We start from the raw sequence: 21,945 nt of genomic DNA on the forward strand, positions 1-21,945 counted from the left end.
CCTACAGTCTGTCGATAGGCATCACGTTTACGGGCGAAGCCCGGGGGGGGGGCAGCAAGGGATTTTAGTTTTTAAAATTTTTAATACCCCTTTAGTACCGGTTATTTCAACTGGTACTAAAGTGACCCCCTTTAGTACCGAACTAGCCGGTACTAAAGGGGGTTCCCAACCAGTAGTGATGGGGCTTTCCCCAATAATGGAAGTATTTAGAATCCAGTAACGCACAAACATTGTTGGAATACTTGAAAAATAAGCAAATAGAGGATCCATCATTCTTTTATGCCATTGAAATAGATGAGGAAGATGGTAGAATGGCTAATTTCTTTTGGACAAATGATCAATTTATCATGGATTGCGCATGTTTTGGTGATGCTGTGTCTTTTGACACCATGTTTCAGCTAAGGCCTCCTCCAACAATACTATATCAGCTAGCTCATAGGAATCCACCTCATCATTTTTGCTTTCATGGAAAAGAGAGAATATGGGGCGGAGATGTGTGGTATCTCTTCTTCAAGAGATAGCTCATAGACAGAAGTGGGCTTTATATTTTATTAATGTGAGAGAGATTGTAACAAACTCAAATGCAACAAGTAATCCAATGCTGCATCCATAAAGCTAATAATAGAAATCGGGAATCCGATGTTATTGGGGGTGTTTTGGGCAAATTAAGGAATGTGTATGGATAAGAGCCAATGAGCGCTAGATCAAGCACCTAAGTTAGAAAAGTCAGCATGCTCCAGTGTCTGCATGTACGTGGCGTGTGCCCATACATGAACAAGAACAAAGCCGCATGATTCTTCCTTCATGTGGTCCATCGGATTTGAATGGAGAGAATCCCATGTTCTTTCCATCACGATTTTGATGGGTCTGGAAAGCTACTTGCATTGTGTCCTTGTTTTCGTCCGGTCTTTCCACGACTAAGAAAAAGTACTGCTCCCTTTATCTCAGCAATTACTAATTGTACATTTGTATTTAATCTTTATGAGACGTGCTAGTAAAAAGGAGAACCCCTTAAATGCAAATATCCGACCACGTACTGGTCTTACTGTATAATCTAAGGGGGTGTTTAGATACCCAGTGCTAAACTTTAGCACCTGTCACATCGGATGTTTGGATACTAATTAGGAGTAGTAAACATAGTTTAATTACTAAACTAATTGCATAGATGGAGTCTAATTCGTGAGACGAATCCGCCATGGGGGGAGGTGTCATGATTTAACAATGTGGTGCTACAGTAACCATTTGCTAATGATGGATTAATTAGCCTTAATAGATTCATCTCACGAATTAGACTCCATCTGTCCAATTAGTTTTGTAATTAAACTATGTTTAGTCCTCCTAATTAGTATCCGAACATCCGATGTGACAGGTGCTAAAGTTTAGCACGGGGTATCCAAACACCCCCTAAGGGTGTGTTTGGATGGAGGAACAAGTGAAACGGGACTGGATCATCCTTTTTTAAGGGATGAGATGATCCCACTTGGTGTTTGGTTCGATGGGGGCGTCCCAGTTTCGTTGTTTGGTTAGAGGGACGAGGACCGATGAAATAAACGGTGTTTGTATTCTATTAGCCACGGGGCCCACTGTCAGCCTCAGAGCAGGGCCTCATCCCCTTCCTCGGCTCGTCGCCCCGGCTTTGCTCCTCCCGCGCCGGAGCCATGGCCCCGGCCTTGCTCCGCCGTCGCCCCATCCCCACGCCGCCCTGGGCTGCTCCTCCACCGCCGCATCCCCTCACTGCTCCGGCCTTGCTCTGCCACCACCCCATCCCCGCGCCACCCTGGGCTGCTCCTCCAACGCCGCATCCCCTCACTGCCTCAGCCATGCTCCGCCACTGCCGCCGCATCCCCTCGCCGCCTCGACCTTGCTCCACCACCGCTGCATCCCCTCATGACCCTAGCCTTGCACCTCCCCAAGCCCCACCGCCCGCCTCCCTAAGCCTGCGTGGCCGGAGGAGCGGGAGAAGACGCCGGCGATGGGCCTGGCCGGAGGAGTGAGAGAGCCGGGGCCGGGTGCATGCAAGGAGGAACCGGAGGGGCGGGCGGGCACAACGAGATGGGTGGGCGTGAGGAGACAGAGGGAGACGCCGTGCACGGGGGATGGATTCGTCCACCAGTTTTGGAGGGACCGATCCATCCCTCTTTTTCAAGGAATATTCCTCTTTGATGCTATCCCGTCCCACCTGTAACTTCAACTAAACACATGCAAAATTGGGATGGACCCGTCCCGTCTCATACCATCCCTCCATCCAAACACACCCTAAATCATTTTTGCCAACAAAATTCATGGATCTTTATCATTATAAAAAATAATATAAATTAATCACCTAAGGTTGCATCTAAATTAACCACCTTGTTGTTATAAAGAATAATATTAAATAATATCCTAAATTACCCACATATGCCATTGTTAAGAAAAATATCCTAAAGCAAACTCTTTGCATTTGGATTTAAAGTATCCAGCACTATCATTATAAAAGTAATTAAAGTAACCTACTAAATATGTATCTAAATTATCCATTCCCTATAATGTAAGAGAAAAGGCTAAAGCACCTCAACATATGCTTATATCTTGAGAAATTTAAAGTGCAAGCTTATACACTTATTATACTTTCTTGATACAAAAAAATTGACATCTTGGGCTCTATGGTGTAGGCTGAAATGCATGCATATGCTATCGTGGTAACTAAAAGTGTAGTATAGGACCTAATAAAATCGAGATTCTATATGTACAAATAAGACCTTAAATCTAGTAGCCCAAACTAGATGCTCAAATAATAAGACCATTCAAGCCCGTGCTGATAAGCTATCATCCGAAAAGGATTATATCCAATGATAGCTTGTTAGAGTGTAACCACAAGTAATATAATTTGGGCTACTAGATTCAACCATATCGTCAAATATGCGGATGATTCATTAAATCATGTCTTTCTTCATTAAATGTATAGGAAGTGAGCCTAGCTCAACCAACTGGTTAAGATGGAAGGTGCTGGTCATGGCACTCTATCCACTCAAGTTCGAGTTCCCTCTAACTAGAATTTGGGTACCTACTTTTTCTTCTTAATGCAAAATCGTGCTTTAGGATATATAATTTTGTGTTGATATATACACACTAAACAAGGGCCGCTAGCTCTCTAGTATATTGTGGTAAAAATAGAAGGCTGTGCGTGCATGGTTGACGGTTCAAGGGATAAGCTCAGAAAGCAACATTCATGTGCGAGAAGCTCGAGGAAGCGTTGCCTCAAAGAAGGACCAGCGCTGGATCCATACAGCGAGAGCATCATTAACGAGCGTTAATCTTGCTACCTTTCAAGGGTCACTTTGCTAAGGACAATTTCAATGAATAGTTTTATTGTACTGCTACCTAGATTGCAAAATAGGTAACTGTATTTATTGGATTTTATAAAGATGAAATTTCTCTCTCATTTCATGAAACTCTATCCTCTCTCCTCGTATAAAAATCTTGCCAAGTCAACAAAATTACTGATATGGTATAGAAATTAATGCTGATGAAACTACCAACTTCCACTAACACTCGATTACGACGATAACAAACGTTGCAATGCAAGCACGTGTCTTCATATTAGCGATCGATGCCGGTAGTAGTTCACGCAGCGACACGTGAGCTCTTGCGATGAAAAAGGGTGAAGTGTCGTATACGTAGCTTGTCTTTCATGTTCTTGTCGCTAACGGCATGCATGACCACGACGCTTGAATTGAATGACATATTGACAGCTGCTTTGCTCGGTACTCGGTAGTGCTGGGCGCTCTCTCTCACACACATAGTTTCCTGCAGAAATCCTATGGCTCTCCGGAAATCCTACGACGTTGCCCGTAAAAATCATGGCCAGCAATATATGTCACATTTTATATTATATATAGCTTGACTTTTCTTTCCTTTTTTTCTTTTAGAAAGGAAAGCCGCTTGACTTTTCTTCGTACGTAGCACGAGCTATGTACCCAGGCTCACACCAGCGACAGCGAAAGCTTCAGGATATCACATCACACACTATAAAAGCACAAAAGCAACCTGTCAATCGTACAAGAATTCAAGAAAGTAAAGAACTTTCTCAGGAGAAAATTGCAGCAGAAGGAGCAGCTAGCTAAAAATGTATGTAGGAATATCACTATATTGCATGCACCCCACAATGTTAATTTGGTAAAAAAAAAATTTTGAACAGACGGGTCTGATATATTTGGGGTTGTTTAATTATAGCCATTGAAACTGTAAAAAGTGTATATTCTATTGATTATAATGGTAGAATTTTGTGAGTCACGGATCAAATGTTCCGACAGAATCTAAATTGTAGCAAAATCACAAGCGAGTAGGCAACAATGGATGCTTGCGTTCCCACTTGCATGTGCAGCGACCCCTTACCACACGCAATGATACGATCAATCATGTATTCATCTGTTTGATTGAATTTGTGATCACACATACCTCATACTGGTCGTCATCATGCATTTTCCCCCTAATAACGTCTTCACATATGGCTCGTATAAGAGCACCCACAGCGTGTATTCTCGAGACCAATGCTTCAAACGTCATGTCACCGCCGATGCTCGATTTTCAGTTTATGCTGCAGTGGTGAGCATAGGCTTGGTGGGGCCCACAACACGTTAAACAAAGGATTTCCCATGGCATTTCTTTCTCCCAAGCAGCACTCTCTTCCCTGCCATACTCTCTATCATTCTATCACCTCATAACCTCTCTCCTATCCTTTGGTCACCTACAAGTAGTGGGGCAGCCGATGCTAGCTAGGATTTCCGATGCCTGCATGTTATCCTGCAGTGTGCTAGCCTCGAGGTTTGGATGGAAAAAGGTGTTGAAGCATCGTTTTTCCTACACTGCGGCTGCCCTAATAGATGGTTATTGTCATATCCCTGTACATGTTCAAAGATCGATACCGAAAGTGCTTTGTTTTGAACTGTTGTTTTCTCTCAAATCAAAGTATATGATTCGTGTCTGTTTGTTGGTCCCTTGGTCCTGCCGTGGGTGGTAACTTTGGCTAATTGGCTTGACAGCTAATGTAAAAACTTCAGTCTAATTTTCTCTGCAGCTCTCCGCGGGTATTGGAGAAAAAAAAGTATATGATTCCTAACCAGAAAACCAAGTGTGAAAGTATTTTAAAATGTGAACCTGGCTGTATAATTTTTATGCACTAAGCATGCTTACAGTTTGAGTTTGAGTAAGTGATACAACGTCCGCACCTTAAATATAATCCTTAGACAAAGAAGTGAAAATAGAGAAGGGCACACAACAAAATCCCGATTCAAGTGCACGTGCTAAGCCATCCTCATCCATTGAGGCTAATATGTAGCATTTTTTGATATTTTTTCCCAAAAAGCAACTAGTAAGAACTTTGCCGAGCATGTATTACAATACACAACAAAAAACAAAAACAAAAGCCACCCACACGATAAAAGCGACAGAAAAAGAACAACCACAACAACAACACACCGCCAAAGAAACCACGCCAAAGCATTGGCGACAACTGTTTAACAAGAGATACATTACCATTTTCTAGTTTATTAAAATACTACAAGCTAGCCCCCGCCCTGCAGGCTCTGGAGCAACGCTGCGCGGAGGCGGCCTTCTTCCCCCAGCGCGGCGGGCACGTCCACGACGGCGTCCTTCACGGTCATCATGCCGCCCACGCGGCACACGTAGGCGTGCTGCACCGGCAGGTCCAGCGAGCGGAGCGCCACCATGAGGCGCTCGGGGGCGTGGCGCGCCGCCGACGTCAGGCGCAGCACCGCCGCCTCCCGCCCGAGCATCCGCACCTCCAGATCCTCCTCGACGGCGAGACCGCCGCCGGCGAACGAGTGGGCGGCCGCCGTCACCGTGGTGACAGCGGCAGAGGCCTTCTTGGACTCGGCCTCGAGCTGATGCTGCACGCGGCCGCGCAGCTCGGCGATGTAGGCGGCGGCATCGGCGAGGAGGGACGCCCTGTCCATCCGGGACACCGTGGGCACGGCGGCCCGGAGCTCGCAGAAGCGGCGGTTCAGCTTGTCCCGCCGCTGCCGCTCCGCCTCCACGTGGCTGATGACGGGGCCGTTGGTCCGGGGCCCGGGCTTCCAGCCGCGCCGCCTCTTCGTCGGCGCAGGCGGCGGCGTCGGGTTGCCAGACATGTTTTTGCCTGCCGAGGGCGGCGAGGCCCCGTCGCGCCACACTGCGCCGTTAGCCCAGAGTGTCTCCTGCAGACCTTCGCCGTCATCCTCCAGCCATTGCTCCGGGACGTCGCAGGACTCGAACTCGAGCACCACCGGGTGGTGGCCGCCGGCGAAGGAGAACAAGGAGGCCGGGGAGTGAGGAGGGCTGCAGGAGGAGCTGGGGCAGGCAAGCTCGTCCATCGCACTGAGATGTGTGCACTAGAAATGGCATGGTGGTTACTTACTTTTAACGGCTGTTGCTTAAAATGGCATATGTGGCTGCGGACCTGCAGTGGCGGTTGTGGCTGTGGCTGTGGCTGTGATTGTAGCACGGGCCGGGGAAGAATCATGCCCATTTGGGCAGTGACGTGATCGGGACTGAGGTGGTGGTTTGACGGAACGCTTATTTACGGGCATCTAATAATATTGATGTTGAAGGTTTCCAAACAATTTTTTTAGTATGATGACTACATACATTGGTCTAAGAGTGGAGGCATTTTTTTAATAAAATAAACCAAAAGAGTATATTTTTACCTTTCTATCTTATGTTAGCATTTCTTTTAATAAAATTGACATCGATCTTATTGAAAGTACTTTGGTTAAGGATGAAGTCATTGTAGAGTGGAGCTGGTTCGAATCCCCATTTGCACAGATATTAAGCCATCAAATATGGCTGGGGGCTAGACCCCTGTAGTTGTTTTTTGGTTGAGGATGAAGTCGCATAGATGAACATGAGCATTTCAAGAAAATATAGAGTAGATTCTATATAACTCACATATTCAGCAAGACACGAGGCATGGCATTTGTCATTAGTAGGTAGGCTAACATTAGGAACATATCTACAAGTGTTTGTAAAATGAATTGCTCTCAGTGTGGGTTACCGAATTAACAGCCTTGCAACGCCAATATGACCACTTACTAGTGTGACAGCAACAATACAATGTTGTGAGTTCTAGGACAAGAAGATTACAATAAACACCCAAATAGTCCACTGTTTGGTTCCTATGGACTAAACTTTAGTCCACTGTTTTTATGCACTTTTAGTTCGTAAACACCCAAATAGGTGGACTAAAGTTTGGACCAAAAGCTTTAATCCTCTAGCCCATATGAGGTGGACTAAACTAGACTAAAGTGTCTTGGGGACACCCCTACCCCTTATTTATTGCCCTTCCTCTCGCTCGCCTCCCTCCCGCCACCTTCTTCTCCACCGCGGCCTCTGCCTTCTTCTTCTCCAGCACCACCTCCGCCTCTTCTTCTTCGGCGCGGCGGCGGCTGCAGCATCCGTCCCCTTCTCCTCCTTCCCCTTAGCCGGCGCCTCCTTCTTCTCCGTCGTGGCCTCAGCATCTGCGGGCCCGACGCCACCTCCATCAACCTGCCGACCTCCGCCGACAACGACATGCTCCGTCCACCCGCTGCTGCGCCTCTTCCGCCTCCGCCCGCAGCTTCCCTGCCCCCTCGTCCCCCTCCGCCCGCTGCCGCCAGAAACAAGGAAGCCAGGGTGGGCTGCCTCCTTGTCCCCGCCGGTGCTGCCGCCATTCACCCTGCTGCCAGTGTGCGCGCTGCTGTCCGGGAAGCGCAAGAAGCAGTCAGGCTGCGGCGGGCATGTCCCCGCCCTTCGCACCCCCACTGCCGAGGAAGCCAGCCGCGCCTGAGATGCCCACCAATCCCCCTACCTATCCCTTGGGTACCAATCCGAAATCCTTGATGATTCTCGATGATGCTAATGTGAAGAATCTCTCTGTAACTTCTCTGATTCATGACTTGGCGCCAGAATAGGGGTACCAGGTGTGCGGTGGAACAGGGTGGGTAGCAGGGGTAAAATGGTCTTTGTTCAACTGCATTAATGGACTTTAGTCCATGGAACTAGACAGGGTAGGGACTAAAGTTTATTCCCTATGGACTAAACTAAACTTTAGTTCGTGGACTAAAGAACCTTACCCACTTAGATGGAGCAACGACAGTTCTGGAAAGACAGTCCTAAAATTCAGGATGAACTGCCAATAGAAGTTAACAAGTAATCAAGACGAATTCTATCAACAGAGATATAGCACACTACTAAAGCCTAGAACATTAGACACTTGAACCACCTTCGTCTATTGGGCGATGGACTCACCTGGGAGGGACTCCGGTGGTGGTGGCGGCGGTCAGCAGCGGTGCCGAAGCCGGCCCCCACGTCGTGCTCTCTCCCTTCCCTTCCCTCCTCCTCTCTCCCCCTCCACTCATACTCTGCAAAGCCTAGGCGCCGCTGGTCACCTGGGTCCGCTGCCGGTTGTAGATCCACCCCTCCTGAGCCGGATCTACACATCCTTGGCGTGGGGGTCCCTTCCCAGGCGATGACCGTCGCGTACTGCCCCTTCCGCCAACTGGAGGACAGGGGACCGCGGCCGGGAGGCTAGATCCACACTTGCCGCAGCCCCGGCAAGGGTGGTGCTGTCTCCCCGGCTGTCGGGTCTGTCAGGGGCGGGGCTCTGTGTGCCGCCGCCGTGTGACCGCCCCCCAACCCCTCTCTGGTGGATGCGCCATCTTCCGCCGATGGGAGGACCAGCCAATCGGTTATCCCAGCTCACGTTGTGGCGGCATTCTTCGGTTCCTTAGCGCCAAGCGGTCCCCGTGCTCCTAGTAGCGGCGGTGATTTCTAGGGAGGGAACGGGTGTAGGCGAAAGCCTTGTGCCTACTTGCGAGTCAATGATGACGATGCCCCCGGGCACCGCTTCCCTTCTTGAAGGCGTCATTCATTCCTCTTTTCCCTCCCCTCTAGTGAGCTAGTAGCGTCGCCCCCTCCCTTGAGACGTCATCTTGGAAGCTCTGTGGGTTCTTACTGCCATCACTTCAGGGATCGTTGCTGAACGCCGCCCCCAGTCGTCTCCGGCCGATCAGGGTCCTCGTGGTGGTCGTCTGCTCTCCTTGGGAAGTGTCTTCTTCTGCGCCTGCCTTTGCTTTGATTCGTCCATCTTGCCCGGGTTGCTTAGGTCATCGTCATCAAGCAGATGCTTTGCCACCCCCTCTTCTCTAGCGGATACTTTGCTATTGTTCTTGCTCTGGCGGATACTTTGCCGTCAGCGTTGGTTGCTTCAGGCAGATGCTTTGCCACCATGGTCGTGTTGGTTGGGTGGATGCTTTGCCACCGTTGTTGTGTTTGGGAGGATGCTTTACCACCGTGATCCTAATGTCTGGGTGGATGCTTTGCCACCATTACGGTTCTAAGACCTTTAGCATCCTTGATGAGGTTGTATCTGTTGGCAGGTTCAGGAGAGTGGTTGTGTCTAGGTTTGTGGGTTCGAGTGTGCTTCCTCTTTGTTGCTTCGAGTCGTGTGGTGGTTGTTTGTACGTTTCTTCAGTGTTTCTCTTTTTTTATCCTTTGTGCTCTCGTGTTGGTCAAGCTCTGTTTGGACTCATCGAGATTGTGGACTCATCGAGATTGTGTCTGTAAACTGCTTTCGTCTTAATAAAAAACGTGCTAAGGCACGATCGCTAAAAACTAAAGCCTAGAACATTGTCTATACTGTCACACCAATATCACTTAGGGGGTGTTTGGATACCCTGCTAAACTTTAGCACCTGTCACATCGGATGTTTGAATACTAATTAGGAGTATTAAACATAGTCTAATTATAGAACTAATTGCACAGATGGAGTCTAATTCGCGAGACGAATCTATTAAGCCTAATTAGTTCATGATTTGACAATGTGGTGGTACAGTAACCATTGCTAATAATGGATTAATTAGCCTTAATAGATTCGTCTCGCGAATTAGACTCCATCTATGCAATTAATTTTGTAATTAGCTCATGTTTAGTTTATCTAATTAGCATCTGAATATCTGATGTGACCCTACTAAAGTTTAGCACATCGTATCAAACACCCCTTAGCCCCTTTTCATCACCGAGCATACTGTAGCATGCAATTTACCCCCAATAACAGCACACAAGTGTATACAGGAACTAGTTATGCCCAAATTGCAAGTTGTAATTAGCAGGCAGGCCTTTTTTTGGGCCAATTAATTAGTCAAGCATGCAGTTCAGAGTCTGCCACGCACACGAGTCTCGATCCATTCAGAGCGAATGGGCCCACGAACAGCAGGCATTTTCCGCGTGTGGCCCATGGTCCTTGGACGTAACAAATTTCCACGTTGAAGGGGCCGGTGAAACTGACATTGCATTTCTCTGGTACTGGCCCGCAATGCACAAACTGTCCCGCATACTTTCTCGACATTAATGGCGATATATATTTCTAGAGTAAAGTGCATGTTCGGTCCAGTTATATCACTTAGATGTTCATATTGTCAAAATGTATATCTGGATCCCTAAATTTGGGCTCGGGTGTCATTTAAGTCCCTATACTCTCAGAATGCAGATCTAGCTCCCTAAACTTAGCTCCAGGTGTCATGTAGGTCCATATACTTTTTAAAAGCATTGTCATCTCAATTAAATTGATAAAAACTTATTTTTATATAGATATAATTTAACTATAGTCAATAAAGTGAATTTCAGCTCAACGTGTGTGGAGAATATTGATATGATGAATCCAGAAAGATTGATGATCTTTTACTTTGGAGGCAATACCTTAACTTGCTAGGTGCTCATGACAGGTGTGCTCAATTATTCTTGGAAGATTGTTCAAATTTGAATAACTCATAGTTGCACTTACTAAACTGAAATCAAGGATTTATAAGGTAAATTATTGGATAAAAATTAGGAAAAACGGAAGGGCCAATAAAACAAGTCAGGAAATGTGTCAATGAAAGTGATGGCTTGCTTTAAAGCATAAAATTTGATCTTATCATATTCGATTAGTGGGATGACACTGCATTTCAAGAGTTTAGGGATCTATATGACACCCGAAACTAAGTTTAGGGAGTGAAATCTGGATTTTGAGAGTGTAGGGATCTAAATAACACCCGAGCCCAAGTTTAGGGAGCCATATATGCATTTTGAGAGTACGGGGATCTAAGTGATACAGCCAAACAAGTTTGAGGACCGATCATGCACTTTACTCATATTTCTATATGGTTCGTAGATACTTGCACGTGCAGAAATTTTGTTTTAGCATCTTGCCTACACTGACCCATCGACTACTAGTGGTTGAAGAGAGCTTTTTTTTTCAGAATACATTATACTATCATATTGTTTTTTTTATAAACACCTTCAGGAGACTGTGAACCGGGAATTTTGGTGGCCATTGTTAACGGCTTGCCTTCTTCACGGAATGAACCGGGCCGCACATGCGAGGAAGACAGCACGCTCTATCAAATTTTTATTTTATATTTAATAGTTTCCATATTTTAAAAAATAATCATTTGGAAGAAAAAAATTGTAAATATAGACATGTATATGCAGCCTGTTTGAAACGGTAATCCGACATGGCAACCACGCTAGAACCATATGGCCAAATGAAATGGCGGTATATTTCTAGTGTGGCTGCAATATCACCTTACCACTTGTGCCGGTGATCAAGAGGATGAGTCTTGTCTAGTGATCACATCATGCTCCACTGCTCCTACTCTCAACAGGTACGGTGGCAGCTATGGAAGGAGCACTGCAAGTAGATCTTCAGGCAAGAAGAGCTCGAGCCATCCCAGAGGATTAGCATGATCAAGCAAGAACGAGATACCTAGATCATAGTACATAGTAGGAGAGCTACACGATTGGTTAGTTTGTTCAATGTGTATAATCTATGTTAGCATTTCTCAGCGCACTTGGGTTGCTTTTTATCTCTTGCAATATAACATGAAAACTTCCTGCCCATTCTACAACATGCATGGAACCTGCCTCTACATCATGATGATCAAGCAAAAATGATCACTAGGAAGTTTAAAACCTAAGAATAGTACTTAAAATGTGGAGGTCACAACTGTCTAGTCTGACATCTACAATTCAAAACAACAAAACTATACTACAATTTATGGATTTGATTGAGGAAGCAAGGGATTTGAGCATAGAAGAGTGGAATTTTCGACACATAGTCTCCCAAAATTTGGAAAAGCTATTATACCAACAAAAAAAATTATTGCAAACAAAGAGGAAAGGTCAAATGGATCAAGCTTGGAGACGAATGTACCAGATTTTTCCATGCACATGCTTCGATCAAAAATAGGAAGAACACAATAACTCATCTAATGACAGAAGAGAGAATACAAACAACCCAACATGAGGTCAAAGCTGAAATACTATGGAACTCTTACAAAGAAAGGATGGGCAAATCTGATTATACTCATATGTACTTTGAGCTGCAGGAATTGTTATAGCAAGATGCCAATCTTCTTCTCTTGGAGGAACCTTTTTCAAAGGAAGAAATAGACAGAGTGATTGCTGAACTACCAAATGACAAGTCACCTAGATCAGATGAGTTTAATGGAGAATTCATCAAGAAAAGCTGGCATCTAATAGCAAATTACTTTTATAAACTGATGCAGGACTTCTATGATAACAACCTATGTCTTCAAAGTATCAACTCATCTTACATCACACTGCTACCCAAGAAGGAAAGTCCTCTCTATGTGGGAGATTTTAGACCAATCTCCTTACTTAACTCGTCATTAAAATTAACCACAAAGCTTTTAGCTCAAAGACTACAAGACTACAACAGGTCATAATGAGGCTCACACACCAAAATCAATATGGGTTCATCAAAACAAGGAGTATCCAGGACTGCCTCGCATGGGCTTATGAATATCTACACATTTGCAGATCTTCCAAAAAGGAGCTAATCATTTTGAAACTAGATTTTGAGAAAGCGTTTGACAAGATAGAACACAAGGCTATTTTGGAGATTTTAAAGCATAAAGGGTTCGATCTGAAGTGGTTGAAATGGATTGAAAATATCCTTGGGACAGGTACCTCTTCAGTCTTACTAAACGGAGTACCAGGGAAGGTGTTTCATTGTAAAAGAGGAGTAAGACAAGGGGATCCCCTATCACCTATCCTCTTTGTCCTAGCAGTAGACTTACTACAAACTATTCTCAATCATGAAAAGGACTTAGGGAACATCAATCTACCGATACCACAGAGGGTAGGGACGAATTTTCCAATTGTACAATATGCTGATGATACTCTACTCTTCATGGAAGCATGCCCCAAGCAATTACTGAAACTGAAAGAAATTTTGCATATCTTCGCCATGTCCACAGGTTTGAGGGTTAATTATGCAAAATCAACCATGATACCGTTGAACATCACTGAGGAAAGATTCAATAGCCTAGCATAAATATTTGAATGCCAACAAGGCACCCTACCCTTCACCTATTTAGGACTGACCCTGGGGATGGTCAAACCAAAAATTGAACACTTCATGTCACTAATACAGAAAGTGGAGGAAAGGCTAAATGCAATGTCCATGTTCTTAAGCTAAGGAGGAAAACTGGAAATGGTGAACTCAGTCCTGTCCTCGTCAGCTGTGTTCTACATACCAACAATCAAATTACATAAAGGAATCGTAAGACAGCTGGACAAATTCAGAAAATATTACCTATGAAGGGGATATGATTCAAGTTCAAAAAAACCTTCAAAGGCAGCTTGGCCTCTTGTTTGCCTACCTAAAGAGAGTGGTGGGCTAGGAGTAATCAACATAACTGCACACAATGAAGCCCTTCTACTTAAATTTCTTCTTAAATTCTACACCAAAGTAGACACTCCATGGGTCAACCTTCCATGGGATAACTATTATCACAATGGGAGGCTACCAGGAGAACAAAACAAAGGCTCCTTTTGGTGGAAGGATGTGGTCAAGCTGCTGGATAAATTCAAAGGAATTGCTTCGGTTAAAATAGCAGATGGATCAATAGTATTATTTTGGCATGACCTTTGAAATGAAGTGATACCAAGTCAAGCTTTCCCAGAGTTATATTCCTTTGCCAAGGACTGCAACAACACTTATAAAATAGTGATTGGAAAGTCCAACCTCATCCAAAACTTCAACCTGCCTTTGTCCACAAAAGCACATAACCAATTCTTAGACTTGCAGCATTTGATCTCACAACTAAATCTGGAAACAAATAAGGACAGCTGGTCATATATTTGGGGATCACTGATCTTCTCAACCAAATGAGCTTACAAAACAATCATTGGACAGAGAACCATACACCCAACATTTTGCTGGCTCTGGATATCACGATGTCAGAAAAAGCACAAAATTTTCTTTTGGCTACTTCTCAAGGACCGATTAAGCACAAGGGACCTCTTACAAAGAAGACACATGCAACTAGAATCATATACTTGCGAACTATGCATTCGGCAGAAAAGAGAAACGGTCAAGCACCTTTTTTTTTGTTGCAACTTCGCCAAAACTTGTTGGAATAGCATTGGGGTAGCGTACATTTCGACAAGGTCAACATTGAATATCATCACACAGATCAAAATGAAATTAGGGGTACCCTTTTTCATGGAAATCATTATATTAATGACCTGGAGCATTTGGACAACAAGAAACGGATGGATGTTCAGCAACATTGATCCACTACCACAGACATGTAGAAGGAAATTTAACTCAGAGTTTAAAGATCTGTTTCTAAGAGCCAGGGTAAGACACATTCAGCAACTGGAAGTTTGGTTTCAATCTGTTTAATTCCTAGTTTCTCAAATCCTTTGTTTAGTTTCTTTTATTGTTTTGTAATATTTCGCACCACACCTTTAATTTTATTTATATAATCAGTAGGGGTTCGGAACCCTCCTGTTTCTTCAAAAAAAATATACTCTAGTAGGCCCTAGTAGTCTATTCCCTCCATCCCGAAAAGAGTGCATTTCTGGTGTCCATATACATAGCCAGACAGAGGATTAACTCTGGGTACATACGCTTAAGGCCCCACGCTATGTAAAATAATATCTTTTTTGTAAAGATGTGCAGGTCTCCTGCGTATTTGGTAAAAAAAAGTCAGGTTATTATTACCGGTCCAAATGGCTATAGTAAAATGAAATTGACTATAAGGTCCCTAGATTTTTTATCCCGCAAACTGAAACAGTGATTTTTTATTGATTTGGAAAATAAAATTAGTATAAATTATATTGCTTAAGGACAAAAAAATTTGGTTATGTGTGCTACCCTTATTTTGCTATATTTATTTTAGTGGTCAATTGACTCCAATTGCATAAGATTTTGAATTTTTCCAAACATGTCGTTCATTATTTCACATGCAAGAAGTTTGATACATCAAAGCCAACCAACTTTTTTTCTTATGCCATCAAATGTACCGATATAATTTATACCATTCATGTTTTCCAAATCGATAAAAAAAATCATCTTTCAGTTAATGGAATGGAAAAACTAAAATTCTAGAGACCTTACAACCAACCATTTTATTTGGCTATAGCCATATTGACAGTTACGTACGGGCTGCCATTTCATTTGGCTATAACTGTTTAAAATGGCGGTACATTTTTTGTGTCGTTGCCACGTTAGTTTACCGCCATTTCAAACGGCTACGAACCATTAAAATGGGCAGCTCTCCTACTGATCTGTTTATTTTTGAACAAAACTTTGTTAAACTGTTCGTCATTCAGTGTATGAATTTCATTAACTGTACGGCACATGTAGAATGAACCATGCATGCATGCTGCCTGTGTGCTGTGTCACAACACCCATTAAAAAAATTAGGAACAACTCATCCATCGACTGAACAAAGACAAGCTAGCGATTGGATGTATAAGATTGTTATACTACTTGCACGTTTTTTTCTTACACCACGACCCTGCTGGTCGATGAGATGGCCGGTTGATTATTCGACACGAGGAACAGTAGCATCAAGAACAGATTAAGCATCTGATTACCTGATCAACACGCGGATGTTAATTGTTGATTGACCTGATCGACGATGCATTTGGTTAGATTTAATTTAATGCTCCATTGATTAATAAGGCCGTACCGTAGAGGAAGGTCACCAGAGCTTCTTAGCTTGCTAGGCGCTCTCGTCCTGCTGCTGCAGGACGTGGAGCAGCGCGGCGCGGAGGCAACCCTCGTCCTGCAGCGCCGCCGGCACGTCGACGACGGCGTCCTGCACCGTCGCCGCGCCGCCGACGCGGCTCACGCACGCGTGCTGCACCGGCAGGTCCAGCGACCGGAGCGCGCCCATGAGGCGCGCGGGGGCGTGGCGCGCCGCTGCCGTCGTCAGGCGCACCGCCGCCGCCTCGCGCCCGACCATCCGCACCTCCACCTTCTCCTCCAGGTCCCCGGAGGCCGGGCACGCCGCCGGGTTCCCGCCGCCCTGCTTCCTCGCCGCGGCCTGCCTAGCCGCGTCCTCGAGCTGCTCCACGCGGCCGCGCAGCTCGGCGATGTAGGCGGCGGCGTCGGCGAGCAGGGACGCCTTGTCCATCCGGGACACCGTCGGCACGGCGGCGCGGAGGTCGCAGAACCGGCGGTTGAGCTTCTCCCGTCGCTGCCGCTCCGCCTCGACGTGGCTGATGGTGGGACCGTCGGACCGGGACCCGGGCTTCCTGCCCCGCCTCCTCGCCGAGGGCTCGCACATGGCGGCCGCCGCGTGCGGGTTACCGGCGGACAGGTCGGAGCCCGCCAAGTGCGAGCCCCCGGAGACCCACTCGGCGCCGTCATGCATGGTCTTATCGTCGAGCGCTTCGTCGCCCATCAGCCAGCATTGCTCCGGCAGGCCGCAGGAGACGAACTCGAGGACTGAGTGGTGGCCTGCCGCGTTGAAGAAGGAGGGCGGGGAGGCAGGGGAGCAGAAGGATGCTGGGGAGACGAGCTCATCCATGACGCCGTGCTGTTGCATTGTCACTTCCGTTTAGCGCTTCGCTAGAAATGGTCAGATATTCTAGAACTTTTAGAGGTGGTAGCACTCGGAGTAGGGACGGTGTGGTTCCACACTATCATATTTATAGCCCCATGACACATTTGCAATAAGAACCTCGCAATAATAGAGGCTTCACTTGAAGCACGCTTTACCCTCGAAACGCAGGGAAATAGCTTTATTTAAAAAAACGCAGGAAAAATTAAACATGAAAAACCTATTTATTACCAAATTGGCCAGCTATATTTCCCAGTTGAAAAGAAATGATCATTTTGTTACTTCACCAATGGCTTGATTTTAAAAGCGTGATTCTTCAGGAGCAAGGTGAGCGACACTTTTAGAGGGCTCCAAACTTGATTAGTGTTAATCAGTAGCTTCATCAGTTAAAACTTACTGCAAGCAATCTTTCTCATTATCTCTCTCTTTCTTCTCTAGTTTTATGCATCTCTTACACAACTTAAGGATCGGAAAACAATTGTACTGCGTTCAGAACCTCGTACATCTCCATTTTGCTTCCACTACTAGACAAACAACATTTGGTCGCACACCTTAAGTACGGATCATATTTTAACCGACATTTGGTCCCACACCTTAAGTACCGATCACATTTTAACCTGGTACTAATGCTAACATTAGTACCGGGTTCAAATTTAGTAGCCCCCAGCCTAGAAGTCTTTTAGTCCCGGATCATAATACCACTCGGTACTAAAAGGAACCTTTAAAAGGTCTCTCCGTGGTGTTATGACCCGGTACTAAAGGTCTCTCTATAGGTTACTTCAAAAGGAAAGTATATCTAACCCCATCACATGTGTTGTTAAGGTGAGAGTGAGGAAGCCTCGCATGAGGCTTGAGGTCGTCGGTTAGAATCCCACGCAGTGCGCACGCGCATATTACGTGTGCAAATCGCATGACTTGTGACTAACCGTGCTGTTTAACAATTTTTTTCTTATTCTTTGCGTGAAAAATAGTATGACCGATATGGTTTCTCCCGTTGTGTTCAAATAGAAGGCGTCAGACCTTAGCAAGTTGTCAGTTTTCAGTGCCAAACCTGCCTATTATCGCAAACTTGCATGATGCTGTGTCCAGTAGATCATTTTTTGTAAAAAAAATTGATAGATCTCATGCAAAAATTGCAAAAGGATATTTCTACTGCAAATTATATGATACTACAGTTTTAAGGAAATACTTTTTCTTATATAAAAGTACATACAGGGGGTGTTTGCATCCATGCTTGGGCGAGTTGCGGGTGGGGGAATCGCTTGCCAGGTACTTGGGTCACCGATGGATTGGCGCAGCCTGTGTACGTTGGTACAATCCAAACGAGTCCATAGCCTTTTTATAAGCAAAATAATATTTTTTCCTATGTTACATATTATTTTTGGTATATATTATTTTTGGTATATTTTTTCCTAGTTCAATAATATAAATGTCATCTAAAAATAAATTGGACAGTACAGAGGTAGTATATAACATGTCCGACAAATAAAATGTAAAATATTCTCCAAAGTTAGTATCAATCCATATGTACGTCCTGGAGCTTTTTTAACTACACGTATGTTGAGAGACATAGTTCCACATTATTTGTTACTAGAAGTCATTTACGACATGTTAATTATTAGTTCATTTTTAATTAATTAGCTTGGTATTTATTTAAAAATGGATGGAGTATACAATCCAACATGCCCCTAGCTAGTAGTCCTCAGTACAATCAGTACGAACGGATCCGTATCGATTGTTATATCAAGTTTAGTACGATTGTCCCTGCTGGCACAAGAAGTCCTCAACCATCTAATGACTCGATGTGAGATCGATTTGAGCAGCTAACCAATTGATGTAAACGTCTTGGCATCGCATCTAGATGAATAATCAGCCGGCCATACTAGCGAGTGTACGTGCTCAATCACCAACTAGTTGGCTCGTACACATTCCGCGTGGCACTGTTAAACGTTCAGCATGCATGAGTGATCTTTTTTGCGAGGACGCGGGAACTGTTTTGTGATGAATTGTACCACCTCACATGCAGCTGAATTTCGTTGATCTAAGAGACAGCATGACCAATACTCACGCCAAGCATTATTCCGTTTATCTCAACGATGATGTTCTAGTGTTGGAATTGCAAAATGAATTATTGTCATGTGATAGTGCTAGACCCTGCCCACGTGTCATTTTGATCACAAGATTTCAAACATATATAAGGTGTTCTGTTGTTGCTGTCAACTCCTAGTTGGTTTTGTCAAAATATAAGTGTCATATTGATCACAAGATTTCAAACATATATAAGGTGTTCTGTTGTTGCTGTCAACTCCTAGTTGGTTTTGTCAAAATATAAACACCACTGCGGGAAAGTTCGAAATCACTGAGCGAATAAAATACACTGAGCGAATCGGGGCTTTGCCGAGTGTAAAAAAAAACACTCGGCAAACCACCCTCTTTGCCGAGTGTCAAAAAAATCCATTGGCCAAATGGGGGGTTTGCCGAGTGTCAAAAAAGACACTCGGCAAAGAGGGGGTTTGCTGAGTGTTTTTTTTTGACACTCGACAAAAAAATAATTTTTTTTTCTCTTTTCACCAAGAAATTTTTTCTACTCCCCACATACAACATGTGGTACTCCATGTTAAAATTTGGTACATTTTTGGATTTATTTGCTATATTTATTTAATTAATTGCATTTCAAGAAAATTTTTGGTATAAGTCAAATTTGAACTGCAAGTGATTCAAATTATGGAACAAAATGAGTAGACAAATGATATTCATGTTATTTGGCCCAATTTGAGACCTGACCCATGAAATGAAAAGAAATTTCGAACATCTTGTTCAAGAAACACGACTATGAACGTGTGGCAGTAGTATTTTTAAATTGTAAAAAAAAGCAAAGTCTGAAAATCATGAGATTTGTCATGATGTGATGATATAATACGTGGAGGCTGTGAAAAAAAATTGAGAAGGTTTTGCACATTTCATCATATACAATGATTACAAACCGAAGCATCTTAGAAGAAGAATAGTAACTTTGAGAGGATTCGATAAGATTTAGAGTCGAAGTGACGGTCGAGTTTGGTTTGACTACAAAACTTTTTGTATAGTCAACAGAGAACATATATTGGTTCGTGTGAAAATTTGGTATTTTTTTGAAACTGTTGGATATTTTTTAAATTTTTTTCAAAAAAAGTTTGCCGAGTGTCCTACGTTGGACACTCGGTCCACATAGGACACTCGGCAAACCAGGCCCCCTCCCCTCAAAACACCCCCCCCCCCCCCCCCGGCGCGCGCAGACCGCCTGGCCCACTCTCCTCCAGCCCCCCCCACCCCGGCCCCCTCCCCTCCCTCTCCTCCGGCGGACCCAGCGCCGCCGCCGCCGCACGCCCCCCCCCGGCCCCCTCCCTCCAGCACGCGCCCCCGGCCCCCTCCCCTCCCTCTCCTCCGGCGGACCTAGGGCGGCCCCGCCCCCTCCCCTCTCCTCCGGCGGACCCGGCCCCCTCCCCTCCCTCCCTCTGCCACCGGTCAGATCCGGGCGACTCGAGGGGAGGGGGCTCCGGAGGGGGCCAGATCCGAGCGGTGGCCGCGGATCGAGGGGAGGGGTCCTGGCGGCGGCGCGCCCCTGCCCCTCCCCCACCCCTCTCCGGCGGATCCGGCGGCGCCGACCCTCCCCTCACCAGATCCGACGGCCGTGGACCTCGGCAGCTGGAGCGCGTCGGCGGCGTTGATGAGGCAGGACAGTTCTTCCACCTCCACCACCGCCGGCGACGGGTTATAGGTACCCCTACTACTCCGAGCTGGGTTCGGTCGCCGACGGCGTCATGATGGTCGACGCGGACAACTTTTGGAATGTCGTCGACAACTTCTGGGTGCTGGCGGTGGTGGCTGCCGTGGCGGCCGGTGGTGGCGGAGCTGGTGGTGGTGGCGAAGCTGGCGCTGGTGGCGGCTGGTGGTGGCGGAGCTGGCGCTGGTGGCGGCCGGTGGTGGCGGCGTAACAGCATTTTTTTATTTTTTTAAAAAATTGGATGCCGAGTGTTTTCTAGCCACTCGGCAACGATTTTGCCGAGTGTGCGACACAAAACACTCGGCAAACCTAGATTTGCCGACTCAAAATTTGCCGTGTGCCGTTTGTCGAGTGTTACACTCGGCAAACGGTTCGCCGAGGGTATTTTGCCCTTCGCCGAGTGCCCCTGGCACTCAGCAATTTTCGTGTCTCCCGTAGTGCACCGCACCACTCATGGGCTTGGTCAATTTTGCCCGGTTGCGCCAATGTATAGAGCTACTACAAGGAAAGTTTGCAAAGTCAATCATTCGGTGGAAGAATTTTATAGACGCGAAAAACAATGTCATCACACATAAGATCTTAACCAGGATATATTCTTCCTGTGGAAGTTCCAAAAGGTAATATAGGATTGTACATGTGAAAGTATTTGACTTTGATAAAGACCACATCAATGGCTCCACATTGACAAAAAGGGGGCATAATTGACTGAGCGTGTGTTTCTTGGGTGATATTTGTTATAAAACCGAGACTACATGAGTCAGATCTTTGCAACTTGTAGCGGTGGTAGGACCCTGCTGAGAGTATTGGAGACGGCGGGGGTGTTGGACATGGAGAGGTTTGCATTGGTAGCAGTTGAAGGTGGTGGCTTCAGAACTGGTGGCACCAGCAGAGTCGGATGGGAGGCGGTGGCAGGATGGGAGCTCAGGTTTCTCATAGGGGAAGAAGAGGGGTGTTGTTGCGTTTGAGATAGAGGAGATCAAGGAGGCATGGCACCGTTGAGATGGAAGGAGGCGGCGTGGCGGAAAATGGCATCCGATTGAGAGGCAAGTGGGAGCAAGAGAATTGCATTCATTAATTTAAAATAATTTAAAATAGTAAGGGACTGCTTGTTGACGGCAGTTAGCACGTCAATTTATGAACCGCAAGCGTATGGATCAGTTGTAGCTCTTCCCTTATAATAATCCCCTAAGGTTTATCGATCCGTGGAACAAGTGGATTTGCACGCTTAACTAAGCACTAATCTATGTAACCGAAGGTTCTTTGTATATAATAAGATTGATCTAACAAAAGAACTAATGACTTTGA

The 21,945-nt window shown here is 45.5% G+C and overlaps 2 protein-coding genes across 2 annotated transcripts; both read right to left on the reverse strand.

The window, feature by feature from the left end:
- Positions 1–5,302: 5,302 nt before the first annotated feature.
- Positions 5,303–6,554, reverse strand: LOC101763309 (transcription factor MYC2). Its single transcript, XM_004974030.2, has one exon. The coding sequence runs from the start codon at positions 6,348–6,350 to the stop codon at positions 5,544–5,546; it is 807 nt and encodes a 268-aa protein (XP_004974087.1). The 5' UTR covers positions 6,351–6,554; the 3' UTR covers positions 5,303–5,543.
- Positions 6,555–15,699: 9,145 nt separating this feature from the next.
- Positions 15,700–16,844, reverse strand: LOC101762898 (transcription factor MYC2). The gene is made up of 2 exons (XM_004974029.3): positions 16,002–16,844; positions 15,700–15,906 (listed from the first exon to the last, which is right to left on the reverse strand). Exon 1 carries the CDS (start codon positions 16,842–16,844, stop codon positions 16,035–16,037), a length of 810 nt encoding a protein of 269 aa, XP_004974086.2. The 3' UTR covers positions 15,700–15,906; positions 16,002–16,034.
- Between the last annotated feature and the right edge of the window lie 5,101 nt (positions 16,845–21,945).

Source organism: Setaria italica, chromosome VI (assembly GCF_000263155.2).
Source record: "Setaria italica strain Yugu1 chromosome VI, Setaria_italica_v2.0, whole genome shotgun sequence".
Classification (NCBI taxonomy): Eukaryota; Viridiplantae; Streptophyta; class Magnoliopsida; order Poales; family Poaceae; genus Setaria; species Setaria italica.

Bases quoted from the DNA above. Each gene is read 5' to 3' on its own strand.
- LOC101763309 (XM_004974030.2), bottom strand. From the start codon at position 6,350: ATGGACGAGCTTGCCTGCCCCAGCTCCTCCTGCAGCCCTCCTCACTCC.
- LOC101762898 (XM_004974029.3), bottom strand. From the start codon at position 16,844: ATGGATGAGCTCGTCTCCCCAGCATCCTTCTGCTCCCCTGCCTCCCCG.